The 13,559-nt window shown below is 41.5% G+C and overlaps 1 protein-coding gene across 1 annotated transcript in view; it reads left to right on the forward strand.

The window, feature by feature from the left end:
* Positions 1-615: 615 nt before the first annotated feature.
* Positions 616-13,559, forward strand: part of LOC138958307 (sodium-coupled monocarboxylate transporter 1-like) — a 31,665-nt gene continuing 18,721 nt past the window's right edge. Inside the window, exons 1-5 of the mRNA XM_070329418.1 lie at positions 616-824; positions 10,277-10,452; positions 11,136-11,381; positions 12,534-12,599; positions 13,244-13,295. Of these exons, the coding sequence (XP_070185519.1) occupies positions 10,330-10,452; positions 11,136-11,381; positions 12,534-12,599; positions 13,244-13,295 (487 nt within the window). The 5' untranslated portion in view covers positions 616-824; positions 10,277-10,329. The remainder of the gene's footprint in view (positions 825-10,276; positions 10,453-11,135; positions 11,382-12,533; positions 12,600-13,243; positions 13,296-13,559) is intronic.

Genomic DNA, 13,559 nt, shown 5'->3' on the forward strand with positions numbered 1-13,559 from the left:
TAGTGGTGCTCATGATCTCTTACACCAAAAGGATTGCACATTTAAACAACAGACCTCTGGTGGTGCATATGATCTCTTACACACGAAGGATTGCACCTTTAAACTACAGATCTGCAGTGGTGAACATGATATCTTACACAATAACGATTGCACCTTTAAACGACAAATCTGTAGTGGTTCACATGATCTCTGACACAAAAAGGATTGCACCTTTAAACAAAAGCTCTGCAGGGGTGCACATGGAATCTTTCACGAGAAGGATAAAACACCTTTAAACGACAGATCTGTAGTGGTGCACATGATCTCTTACACGAGGAGGACTGCACCTTTATACAACATATCTGTAGTGGTGCGCATGATCTCTTACACGAGAACTCTATAGTGGTCAAATTGACATAGGCATTGACATAGAAAACTTTATTATCTGAAAAAGATTAAGTCAGGTGTGGTGTATACATATATCGCAGCATCAAACAACATAACACGTAAGAACGTAACACAGAAAAGTTGGACCAGAAAAGATTTCACCTTCAAACGACAAATCTGTAGTGGTGCATATGTCAAACAGACCGGGAAGGACTGCACCTTTAAACACAAATATCTGGGTCGATGCGTGGCACGGAGCTTTTACTTCACTTACGAGAGCGATACCACGAGCATGCAACAGATGTTGGTGAAAATGCTTTGTAAAGTGGTGCAAATAAGATAGGCTAAGACTTGATTTGGACTGCATAGTCGGATAAAACCGACGCTTCGTCAACAGAAGTCCATTATACTATTTCATTCACTTTGTGCCGTCAACGAAACACTTGGCTTCGAATCAGGTAAGGATGCGTTTGCTTTATTTTGGGAGGGAAAGTGAACTTTGCCTTCTCGATGAAGAATTTAACACGGCATCGGCAAGAAATGGACGGAATTTTGCTTGCATGCAGCCATGATAATTTAGTTTGGTACAGTAGTGTGATAACTTAAGTACGTAACCGAAACAATTATGTGCTTTTTCTGTTTTTTTTTAAAATATTTGTTTTTTTCAGGCTTTCAGATCTTTAGTCTAGCAGTAGATGCAATCATGTTTCGCGGCTGTCATGGGCAACAAATAGGACGAAGAGTTTAAGGAGAAATATAGTCGGCAAATGTTACCAAAAATTAGCGTTACAATTTGAATAACTGAACGCTCAAACACTAATATTAATGTTTGTCATCATTTCCACGAGTTTTCATTCATAACCAGCTGGGGAATAAATAACGCTGTTCCCCATGTAACAAATCGAGGTGGTGAATGGGTTTAAACTTTCAGATGAAACGTGGATTGTCAAAGTTAAAGCGAATGAGGTTGATTGTTTGATGTGTGTAACCATCGCGGCTTTGGATTTGTGTTTCCGAGGACAACGATTGTAAGCATTCACTCTCAAAGACCCAATAAATGTTGATGATTACCGGCGCTGCAACTCATGGTCAATTTGCAACTTATTTCTGTAATCGCAAAATCCACAACGAAAAGTCTAAAAAGTCATATAACTTACTGAATAAGATGGCAGCTCTGTATATTTTCAGATTGGATCAAAGGCGACGAACAAATTACGTTTAACGTCACGGACAAATATGACGTGTTATCTCGAACTTCTGACGCGTTGGAGCCCTGGAAATTGCATTCTAAAAATGACGTTCAGAATAGGGATCCCCATGTATTATTGTGCGTACCTTTGCTCATCCAAAATGATGACAAAGATGTTTGGTGGCTTGTTGTCAGACCAGCTTTGTTGTTGGTCCTCGGGGACCATATCGGCTTCGGTTTTCATATTTATCAACCGCGGCCTTTGGCCTTGATCGATAAAGATGAAACCTAAGACGATATGGTTCCCTCGGACCAACAAAAAAGCTGGTCTGTCAACGAGCCACCAAACATCTTATAATTCCTGGTGTGAGTGTGGATTTCAGTCCAAACCTCAACCCGAACTGTGAAGCTCTTTTCGCGATTTAAAACTTCAGTCAGGGGTATCCCTTTTAACTTGAAACGTGCTTGAGCCAAGGGATGAAGGGAGATAACTCACGTTATATTTATGGCCAGCCTATTTTGGAGTCGACCCTGGAAAACGGGTTTCTATTCCCGTTTCTTTAATTTGAAGGACCACGTCAGGGTTGTGTACATATTCTGTTTGTTTAATTCTTTACAGGGCTTTTTTTGGGTTATAATTATGAAAGGACTCACGTCTCGTCGTGAAATATGAGAATATTTGTTTCCTGTCGTTGTGATGACCTAGTTTGTTAAACCCTCAGGATATGACAGATAAAGTTGATTTTGAAATGTTTAGGGATTACCGTTTTAAGACACAGTTCTTCCCGAAGTTCGGCTCACCATTTCAGATATGTCACACATTTTACACGGGATACGACCGTCTCTCTACTTAGACAGATACCCAAAACTAAACCGGCACGGTTGGCCTAGTGGTAAGGCGTCCGCCCCGTGATCGGGAGGTCGTGGGTTCGAACCCCGGCCGGGTCATACCTAAGACTTTAAAATTGGCAATCTAGTGGCTGCTCCGCCTGGCGTCTGGCATTATGGGGTTAGTGCTAGGACTGGTTGGTCTGGCACGGTGTCAGAATAATGTGACTGGGGGAGACATGGAGCCTGTGCTGCGGCTTCTGTCTTGTGTGTGGCGCACGTTATATGTCAATGCAGCACCGCCCTGATATGGCCCTTCGTGGTCGGCTGGGCGTTAAACAAACAAACAAACAAACCCAAAACCAAAGCCTTGGTGTTGCAAGTGCAGAATGGGATTTTCTTTTAATGAATTGATTTCTTGACAGTCAATAATGTCCCCCTTTTTATATTTAGTCAAGTTTTGACTAAATATTTTAACATCGAGGGGGAATCGAAACGAGGGTATGGTGTATGTGCGTGTGTCTGTGTGTGTGTCTGTGTGTGTGTCTGTGTGTGTGTGTAGAGCGATTCAGACTAAACTACTGGACCGATCTTTATGAAATTTGACATGAGAGTTCCTGGGTATGAAATCCCCGAACGTTTTTTTCATTTTTTTGATAAATGTCTTTGATGACGTCATATCCGGCTTTTCGTGAAAGTTGAGGCGGCACTGTCACGCCCTCATTTTTCAACCAAATTGGTTGAAATTTTGGTCAAGTAATCTTCGACGAAGCCCGGGGTTCGGTATTGCATTTCAGCTTGGTGGCTTAAAAATTAATTTATGACTTTGGTCATTAAAAATCGGAAAATTGTAAAAAAAAATAAAAATTTATAAAACGATCCAAATTTACGTTTATCTTATTCTCCATCATTTGCTGATTCCAAAAACATATAAATATGTTATATTCGGATTAAAAACAAGCTCTGAAAATTAAATATATAAAAATTATTATCAAAATTTTTTTTTCGAAATCAATTTAAAAACACTTTCATCTTATTCCTTGTCGGTTCCTGATTCCAAAAACATATAGATATGATATGTTTGGATTAAAAACACGCTCAGAAAGTTAAAACAAAGAGAGGTACAGAAAGCGTGCTATCCTTCTTAGCGCAACTACTACCCCGCTCTTCTTGTCAATTTCACTGCCTTTGCCATGAGCGGTGGACTGACGATGCTACGAGTATACGGTCTTGCTGAAAAAGGGCAGCTACTTGACTAAATATTGTATTTTCGCCTTACGCGACTTGTTTATATTTAGTCAAGTTTTGACTAAATATTTTAACATCGAGGGGGAATCGAAACGAGGGTATGGTGTATGTGCGTGTGTCTGTGTGTGTGTCTGTGTGTGTGTCTGTGTGTGTGTGTAGAGCGATTCAGACTAAACTACTGGACCGATCTTTATGAAATTTGACATGAGAGTTCCTGGGTATGAAATCCCCGAACGTTTTTTTCATTTTTTTGATAAATGTCTTTGATGACGTCATATCCGGCTTTTTGTGAAAGTTGAGGCGGCACTGTCACGCCCTCATTTTTCAACCAAATTGGTTGAAATTTTGGTCAAGTAATCTTCGACGAAGCCCGGGGTTCGGTATTGCATTTCAGCTTGGTGGCTTAAAAATTAATTTATGACTTTGGTCATTAAAAATCGGAAAATTGTAAAAAAAAATAAAAATTTATAAAACGATCCAAATTTACGTTTATCTTATTCTCCATCATTTGCTGATTCCAAAAACATATAAATATGTTATATTCGGATTAAAAACAAGCTCTGAAAATTAAATATATAAAAATTATTATCAAAATTTTTTTTTCGAAATCAATTTAAAAACACTTTCATCTTATTCCTTGTCGGTTCCTGATTCCAAAAACATATAGATATGATATGTTTGGATTAAAAACACGCTCAGAAAGTTAAAACAAAGAGAGGTACAGAAAAGCGTGCTATCCTTCTTAGCGCAACTACTACCCCGCTCTTCTTGTCAATTTCACTGCCTTTGCCATGAGCGGTGGACTGACGATGCTACGAGTATACGGTCTTGCTGAAAAAGGGCAGCTACTTGACTAAATATTGTATTTTCGCCTTACGCGACTTGTTATATATTTTTTTCATAAATGATCTCCTCGACCAATTTTCATTGTATCTATCTCGTAGACAGTTTTGAGAGAGAGACATTCACGATGTTTGTGGCATGTGCGCAACGTGTGAAAGCTGTGTGGCTTCATTGCATTGATGAAAAACTACCTAACCAGATTCTCTGATCTTGCTAAAATGTCGGGTTTCTTGTACAAATCAAGTCATACACAGACACCAAGAAACCGACAAAACACCAGGAATTCATACCGGTACGCATAACTTGACATCTCTGTTATATACCCACGAAAAGGCAATGCTACAGAGACCGTTGCAAATTGTGACCTCAGACCACAGGAGCTTGTATCATGATGTTGATTGATGTACACTGCTTCTTTACTCCTGTACTTCAGTAAGGCCAAATAAGCAGGGTACTTTAATCGACTGGCGCATTAATACAAACTCATGTGCCTCAGACAGGTACGGACACGTCCCGGTATAATACGGTATTTGCGATGCTGTACTATCAGCTACTTTTCTCACAAAAGAGAATATTAGAGGAGGACACTTCAACTATACCAAGTCAAATGCAACACACACGTACACTTTGTTCCCGCGTGAAAATGGGATAATGTTTGTTTGCACTTTGACTTAGCTGACGACTATAGTCTGAAAAGAGTATACGGGACCCACGACAGAGGAAATTGAGTGCGTCCCGGGACCCGCTCTTTGTAGGTTTAGTGCGTCCCGGACCCCCTCCAGTTAAAGGACAGGCATCGGGTCTGGTGCTTCTTCTTTTAGTTGCTGGGAGAGAGCAGGAGGGGACTGGGGGTAGAGCGGGTATACATTGAATAGAAAACACATGTTTGACGCTGCCCTTAAGGCCAAAAAAAAGAATAGGTCTGTTTACGGTAACATAGGCCAAAAAAATAGGGTCGATAGGTCGGGATTTTTTTTTTTTTCCAAAAAAACATATTTTTAAGTTATTTTGCCAAAAAAAAAAAGATTTTTTTATATTTTTTTTTATATTTTTTAATTTTTCCCCAAATGCCAAAAAAAAGTCTAGGGTCGCGCGAAAAAAATAGGGTCGGTCGGGTTACTGTAAACAGACCTATTTTTGTTGTTGGCCTAATTGAGCCAGAAGTCCACTTCGCGAAGTCTTTTTACTGAATACAAAGAACTAAAGTTCCGGGCGGCCCGCTTCGAAAAGTATACTTCGCGTAGTAGACTTCGCCCAATTAATCTGAGTCTTGCTTCGTTTGGTCGTGACCCCGAGACCGCCAGGTAACATGAGAGATGCGTGTGAAACTGAGGAGGAACAGTTCTTTCTTTCTTTCTTTATTTGGTGTTTAACGTCGTTTTCAACCATTCAAGGTTATATCGCGACGGGGGAAGGGGGGAGATGGGATAGGGGAGAGGGGGGAGATGGGATAGAGCCACTTGTTAATTGTTTCTTGTTCACAAAAGCACTAATCAAAAAATTGCTCCAGGGGCTTGCAACGTAGTACAATATCGGGATATGACCTTACTGGGAGAATGCAAGTTTCCAGTACAAAGGACGTAACATTTCTTACATACTGCTTGACTAAAATCTTTACTAACATTGACTATATTCTATACAAGAAACACTTAACAAGGGAAAAAGGAGAAACAGAACCTGTTAGTCGCCTCTTACGACATGCTGGTTAGCATCGGGTAAATTCTTTCTCGTCCCAACCAATATGGGACTCCCCCTAACCCGCGGGGGGTGAGGAACAATTGTGACCCGGCTAAAGGTTAAACAAGAAAATTGGTTGAGTAAAATCAACATGGCCGAAGCAATGTTTTCATAAAAGAAGCGACGGTATTGTACGGGCACATGTTGAATTTGGGTTACATGTGTTGCAGAGTATTTGAAAATCCGTAGGCATAAAACCATGCAAAGAAGAGTGATAGGTCCCTGTTGTGAATATAGTCAAGTGGATACATTAATATGTTTCACACTAGTTTTGCTGTTAGAGAGAGGAGACGGTTTGGCGGTCATGGGTTGTAGGTTATGCAACTTTAAGAGCAAGGCGCATGGTGCATGTTCTTGTGATCGTTTTGATGAAAGCGTCATGAAGAGGGTGTTACAAATACAATGTAAATTTTGTTTTTGATGTTTGGTCTTCGTTGTGGTGGTTGTAAGATTGTGATGTGTTTAACCAACGAGATACAATGCTATTTGGGACATGGTAATAATTGGTTGCCGGTATGGACGATATTCTGTGCTGTTACGGTTTGAGATTGTTGGCAGGGGTGAGCAAAAGTGTGACCGACTCAGCGCAGAGATGATCGAAGAGATTGTTTCGTAGTCTATTAGTGTTGTGACGAGCGTTGGCTAATGGTAACGAGTACATAATTATGTGTGTAGTTGTATTTGACCATACAATGCCGAGCCTTCAAACAGAACATTATCCAAATCAGTAGGCTGAATAACACTGAGTACGTCGTCTGCTGACGCCGGTTGGTGCACAGAGTCATTTGTCAAACCTGAAAAGAACAACAACGCAGCCAGCGCAATTGCCGTGCACTGACGACCACGCACCGGATCAAAAAATTAATAGCACAACCTTGATGTAAATTTGCAAGTAAACTTCTCCTTACCATCGTTGCTGTTGAAAACTGGCGCGTTCACTGACTTTGAAGCAAATACGTAGTCTTGGGCCCAAAGACTGAAGACCAAAGTGCTTTACCCCACTTCTGACCCGAATCACCCCCCTCCTGCTAGGTACACGTGCACTCAAGTTAACCTCTGCTTTGACCTGTGGTGCCAGGAGTCGGATGAGAGAGAGAGATAGCGAGAGCGAGAGAGATACACACACACACACACATACACAGATACAGACATAGAAAGACAGAAGCGGAGAGACTCAGAGGGAGACACAGACAAAGACATACATACAGAGAGAGAGAGAGAGAGAGAGAGAGAGAGAGAGAGAGAGAGAGAGAGAGAGAGAGAGAGAGAGAGAGAGAGAGAGAGCTGTAACTGATCTCGTGAGAACGGTAACAAAACGAGACAAGCCGTCAGCTCTCCGAACGCATTGCAATAGATGACCGCTCCTGCGGCCATCAATAACGGGGTCGAGGTCAGGCAGGCGGACACTGAGTGAACCTGTTCAGGTATTAAGCTAACATTCCTTGCAAAGGACAGGAGAGACCACGTTCAGATCTTGTTTTGCAACCAGAGAATATAAGGTCAGTGACAACTCCATTAATGCATCAAGAAAGTGTAAGCAGCAATCTTTATTTTCACATGAATCTGCAGGACTAAAACACTGATGGCGATTTCGACTTTTGTCTTCTTTAAACGCCATCGTGTTTTTTAAAAACTTTTTATTTAATTTTGTTTTAACCTCAGTTGCATGCAGGCTGCTTCAACCCATCTGTTTGGCCTGATTTCTTTCCTTTCTCTCTGTTGTGTCCAGTTCATTACAAACATCACGCCGCGTTCGTGTTGACGAAGCTGTTTGGATTTAGTCAGATCGCACGGCAGCGCACAACATTTACGATCTTGGCGTAATTAAAGTCTTCACACAAACAGGCATCACAACTGATGACCTTGCTTTGTTTTAGCATTTGCCTTCCCTCTTACGCTCCCGCAAACACACACACACACACACACACTCACATACACACACACTAATACACACACACAGACACACACACAAACACGCGCGCGCGCACGCACGCACGCACGCAAACAGACACGCTTGCCGGCCACACACACTCACACATGCAGTCTCCCACACACACATAGACAACCATGCAATCACAAGCACTTACGCACGCACGCGAGCACACACACACACACTGACACGCACACACACATACATACACACATAAATAAACACTCACACACATACACACACGCGAGTATACGTTCGGGACGTTCACCCTCATAACAAGTCTTCACACAACGTAAGGGTACACATTGTTTTTTGGCCCTTGACCTCATTCTAGCTCAACAAAAAACATGAGAGGGGGAGGGGAGCGGGAGGGTTGTTGGGTTCGTGATATGTGTCACGCCTATAAACGTTGTTACATTTAACCTACATGTCGGTCCTGCACATTTTGTGCATGGAAAGTAAGGCACGGAATTTGTGAATAATAACACATGCCGTGGAGTGCTTTATGTTATCGTGCTCAGTCGCCTTGGTTTTGTTTTTTTGGCTAGCTGTTGTTTTATCGCTGCTCTTGTCTTGTTTTCATTCTGAAAGCCACTTCACTGTAAGGAAAAGTACAAGGGATTAATTTTTCAGTTAAATCTTGAACACGCAGACTGATGATTTTGTGTATGTGTCTAAATGAAGGGTGCTGTGATGCCAAGTTAAAGTCTGTTTTGATCCACAGTGATTCACAGGATGGTCTGCTTTAAAAAGAATGTATCTTATCAATACTGACGTATTTAGACCAGGTTTGGAAATGTGGTGTTGACATGAGAAGTAACGTGGGAAAGACTGCATTTTTTGCACCTGTTCATAAGACACGCAGACGGTCAGACAAAAAGGCAACAGACACACACACATACGTACGGACGAACACACACACGCACGCACACACGCACGCATTCACACACGCACGCATTCACGCACGCACGCACGCACGTACAGACATACACACACACCTATACAGACGCCCACACACACACACACACACACACACACACACACACACACACACACGCACACACACACAATCACCCACTCACCCACACACACACACACACACACACGCACACGTACACACACACGCACACATACACATAATCAAGAAACGCACCCCCCCACACACACACACCCCACGAACGCACCCCCCCAAAAAAAAACAACAACACACGAACGCACCCTCCCCCTCCCCCAACACACACACCTATCATAATCACTAGTTCACGTTTACTTTTTATATTTAGTCAAGTTTTGACTAAATATTTTAACATCGAGGGGGAATCGAAACGAGGGTATGGTGTATGTGCGTGTGTCTGTGTGTGTGTCTGTGTGTGTGTCTGTGTGTGTGTGTAGAGCGATTCAGACTAAACTACTGGACCGATCTTTATGAAATTTGACATGAGAGTTCCTGGGTATGAAATCCCCGAACGTTTTTTTCATTTTTTTGATAAATGTCTTTGATGACGTCATATCCGGCTTTTCGTGAAAGTTGAGGCGGCACTGTCACGCCCTCATTTTTCAACCAAATTGGTTGAAATTTTGGTCAAGTAATCTTCGACGAAGCCCGGGGTTCGGTATTGCATTTCAGCTTGGTGGCTTAAAAATTAATTTATGACTTTGGTCATTAAAAATCGGAAAATTGTAAAAAAAAAATAAAAATTTATAAAACGATCCAAATTTACGTTTATCTTATTCTCCATCATTTGCTGATTCCAAAAACATATAAATATGTTATATTCGGATTAAAAACAAGCTCTGAAAATTAAATATATAAAAATTATTATCAAAATTTTTTTTTCGAAATCAATTTAAAAACACTTTCATCTTATTCCTTGTCGGTTCCTGATTCCAAAAACATATAGATATGATATGTTTGGATTAAAAACACGCTCAGAAAGTTAAAACAAAGAGAGGTACAGAAAAGCGTGCTATCCTTCTTAGCGCAACTACTACCCCGCTCTTCTTGTCAATTTCACTGCCTTTGCCATGAGCGGTGGACTGACGATGCTACGAGTATACGGTCTTGCTGAAAAAGGGCAGCTACTTGACTAAATATTGTATTTTCGCCTTACGCGACTTGTTTTTTTTATACCCAGAATCGCAACAGGAGGGTGACGCAAGCAGGGTGTGACACTGACTACTTAGCGAGATGAAGGAGAGAACGTACAGCTTTCAGACCGGTCACCGTAACACGTTTGGTACGGCGGACTACATCATCTTCGTCGCCACACTGCTCGTGTCTGCTGGCATCGGTATCTTTTATGCCATCAAGGTAAACATCTACACTTTGGTAGTTAGTAGTAGTAGTAGTAGTAGTTGTAATAGTAGTAGTAGTAGTAGTATTCTTTTGAGACGATCCGCTGGAATTAGTATCTGTTATGCCATCACGGTAAATATCTACAGTAGTAGTAGTAGTAGTAGTAGTAGTAGTAGTAATAGTAATAGTAGTAGCAGCAGTAGTAGCAGTAGTAGGAGTAGAGTTTTCAGACCGATCTGCTGGATTTGGTATGTTTCAAGACACAATGGTAAATATCTGCGTTATATCAGTAGTAGGAGTAGGAGTGGTTGTGGTCGCAGTGCAGCAACATCTGCGGTAGCAGAAACATCACCAACAATAACAACCACACCAACCACAACAAAAACAACCAGCGACAGTAAACTGACGAAATATTGATGGAGAAAATATTGAAACTGGTTTCTGTTGCGTCGTTGTCAGCGACAGTTACCTGACGAAATATTGATGCGGAAAATACCAAAACTGGTTTCTGTTACGTTGTCAGCGACAGTTAGTTGACGAAATATTGATGCGGAAAATACCAAAACTGGTTTCTGTTACGTTGTCAGCGACAGTTAGTTGACGAAATATTGATGCGGAAAATACCAGAACTTGTTTAATTTCTCTTGTGTTTTCGTTTTTTTGTTTTGATGACACACTACATTATCCCATGTTGCCAGGATCGCAACAAGAAGAATGTCAAGGACTTTCTGATGGCGGGTGGCAACATGCACTATATCCCTGTCGGCATGTCGCTCCTGGCAACCTTTATGTCGGCCATCACCTTGCTAGGGACGCCGGCAGAGATGTACAACTTCACCACCATCTACCTGTGGATCGGCGTGGGCTATTTCTTCAGTATCTTCATGGCAGCCCACATCTTCCTGCCTGTCTTCTACAACCTGAAACTGACCAGTGCTTATGAGGTGAGTGTGACTTTCTCTTGCACCTTCATCGTCACTTCATGTGTAACTTGGTTTGAGCAAAACACTATTTTTTTAATCGTAATATATGTCAATATATGGCATTTAGGATTCTCACTCAAGCATTGTATCTTTTGTTCAACAAATTTACCGTGTTTGGTCTATTCCAGGAATAATTCCATAACAATTCGCACGAAAACGTCTCCAAATTGGCACCGTAGAGTGTTGAATTGTTTAGTTTGGTGAGCATAGAAAGCAACGTGACGCGAAACAGGATTACCAGCCAACCTCTGACTGTTCTGTTTTTTTTTTTTTTTTTCTCTCTTTCTTTTTTTTTTTCTTTTTTTTTTTCTTTTTTCTCTCTGATCAGCCTATCCCTCATTCCCCTGTCTTTTGCTAACGAACGTTTTTTGTCTTTTTTCCCCACGTCCGCCCTCACATGGCCACCTTTTCCTTTCTGGTCCTCCTTCTATATAGCAACCGTGTTTTCTGATTCTCCCATTTTTTTCGTATTTGTCACCGCGTTTGTTTCAGGCGTAAATTGGTTCCCCACAAATTTGCAAGACCGATCCGACTGTGTTTGCCTTTATTGGCTGGATATTAGCAGTGGTGACAACACTTAATTCTCTCTCTCTCTCTCTCTCTCTCTCTCTCTCTCTCTCTCTCTCTCTCTCTCTGGATATTAGCAGTGGTGACAACACTTAATTCTCTCTCTCTCTCTCTCTCTCTCTCTCTCTCTCTCTCTCTCTCTGGATATTAGCAGTGGTGACAACACTTAATTCTCTCTCTCTCTCTCTCTCTCTCTCTCTCTCTCTCTCTCTCTCTCTCTCTCTCTCTCTCTCTGGATATTAGCAGTGGTGACAACACTTAATTCTCTCTCTCTCTCTCTCTCTCTCTCTCTCTCTCTCTCTCTCTCTCTCTCTCTCTCTCTCTCTCTCTCTCTCTCTGAATTGTTTAGTTTGGTGAGCATAGAAAGCAACGTGACGCGAAACAGGATTACCAGCCAACCTCTGACTGTTCTGTTTTATAGCTAGCTGACCAAATAATATTTTTGTTACCCCCACCCTAATGTGTATGGCAGTACATGTATACATTCCCCCGTCTTGTTTTCTAGTTCAGTACTGTTCACTTCCCTCATCCTGCAATATGTTTCAGTATCTTGAAAAGCGGTTCAGTCGAGGAGTTCGGACCTTGGGCACTTTCATCTTTTCACTACAAATGGTGCGTATTATAATTGTAATGTACTCAATTTGTGTCAAACCTCATAATTATCAGCAGTTGCACTGTGTACAGTTTTGCAGCAAGCGTACCCATAAATGTTAATGACAATCGACGTCGACTGAACAAACCAAAACTTCTCTTCTTGACCCTCTGACGTCATTTGGAAAAAAAGGAAGAGAAGACGTCATAATGCGAAGCATCACGTCACGTAAACATTGTGTCACATCTACCAGGAACTGAAAAAGAATTTGGAGAAAAAAGTCTGTCTCGGTGACTTCAGCAGAAGAAAATTAATCGTAAGGTCACCGCTAGGCTGTGCATGTATCGGTGTGGGATCTCGTTGCACACACAGTGTAGCATGATGATAGGATAGCAGGCCATAAAGTACTAAATGCAGTTTTGTCTTTGACATGAACCTGTGCGCCATATCATTGAAACCACCTCCCCCAATTGAACAATGGAATCTTTGCAAATAAGTGAAGATATTGTTCACTCTCAGAAAATGTATCGATTGATTTGTTACGGATTGTGGTTATAGTTTCAATTTTTTTCAATTCGTGTTGGCATTTTATTTGAAAAGAAATATACTTCATGATTTTAATGTAAATCTAAACGAGTTCTGACAAAGATCTCCTATGTTGCAGATGATTTACATGGCGATTGTTTTGTATGGACCCTCCTTGGCGCTGAATGCAGGTACCGGTAATGTGGAATAGAATTAACAAGAAAAAGAAAGAAAGAAAGATGGAAATAATAAATAGAACAAAGACACAGACAGACACCGAGACAGACAGACAGACAGACAAAATAAACTCACACACACAAGCACGCACCCACACACACACACACACACACACACACACACACACACACACACACACACACACACACACACACGCGCACGAACACACAAGCACACACCCCAAAAACAGCACACACACACACACACACACACACACA

The sequence above is a fragment of the Littorina saxatilis genome, linkage group LG2 (assembly GCF_037325665.1).
Source record: "Littorina saxatilis isolate snail1 linkage group LG2, US_GU_Lsax_2.0, whole genome shotgun sequence".
NCBI lineage: Eukaryota > Metazoa > Mollusca > Gastropoda > Littorinimorpha > Littorinidae > Littorina > Littorina saxatilis.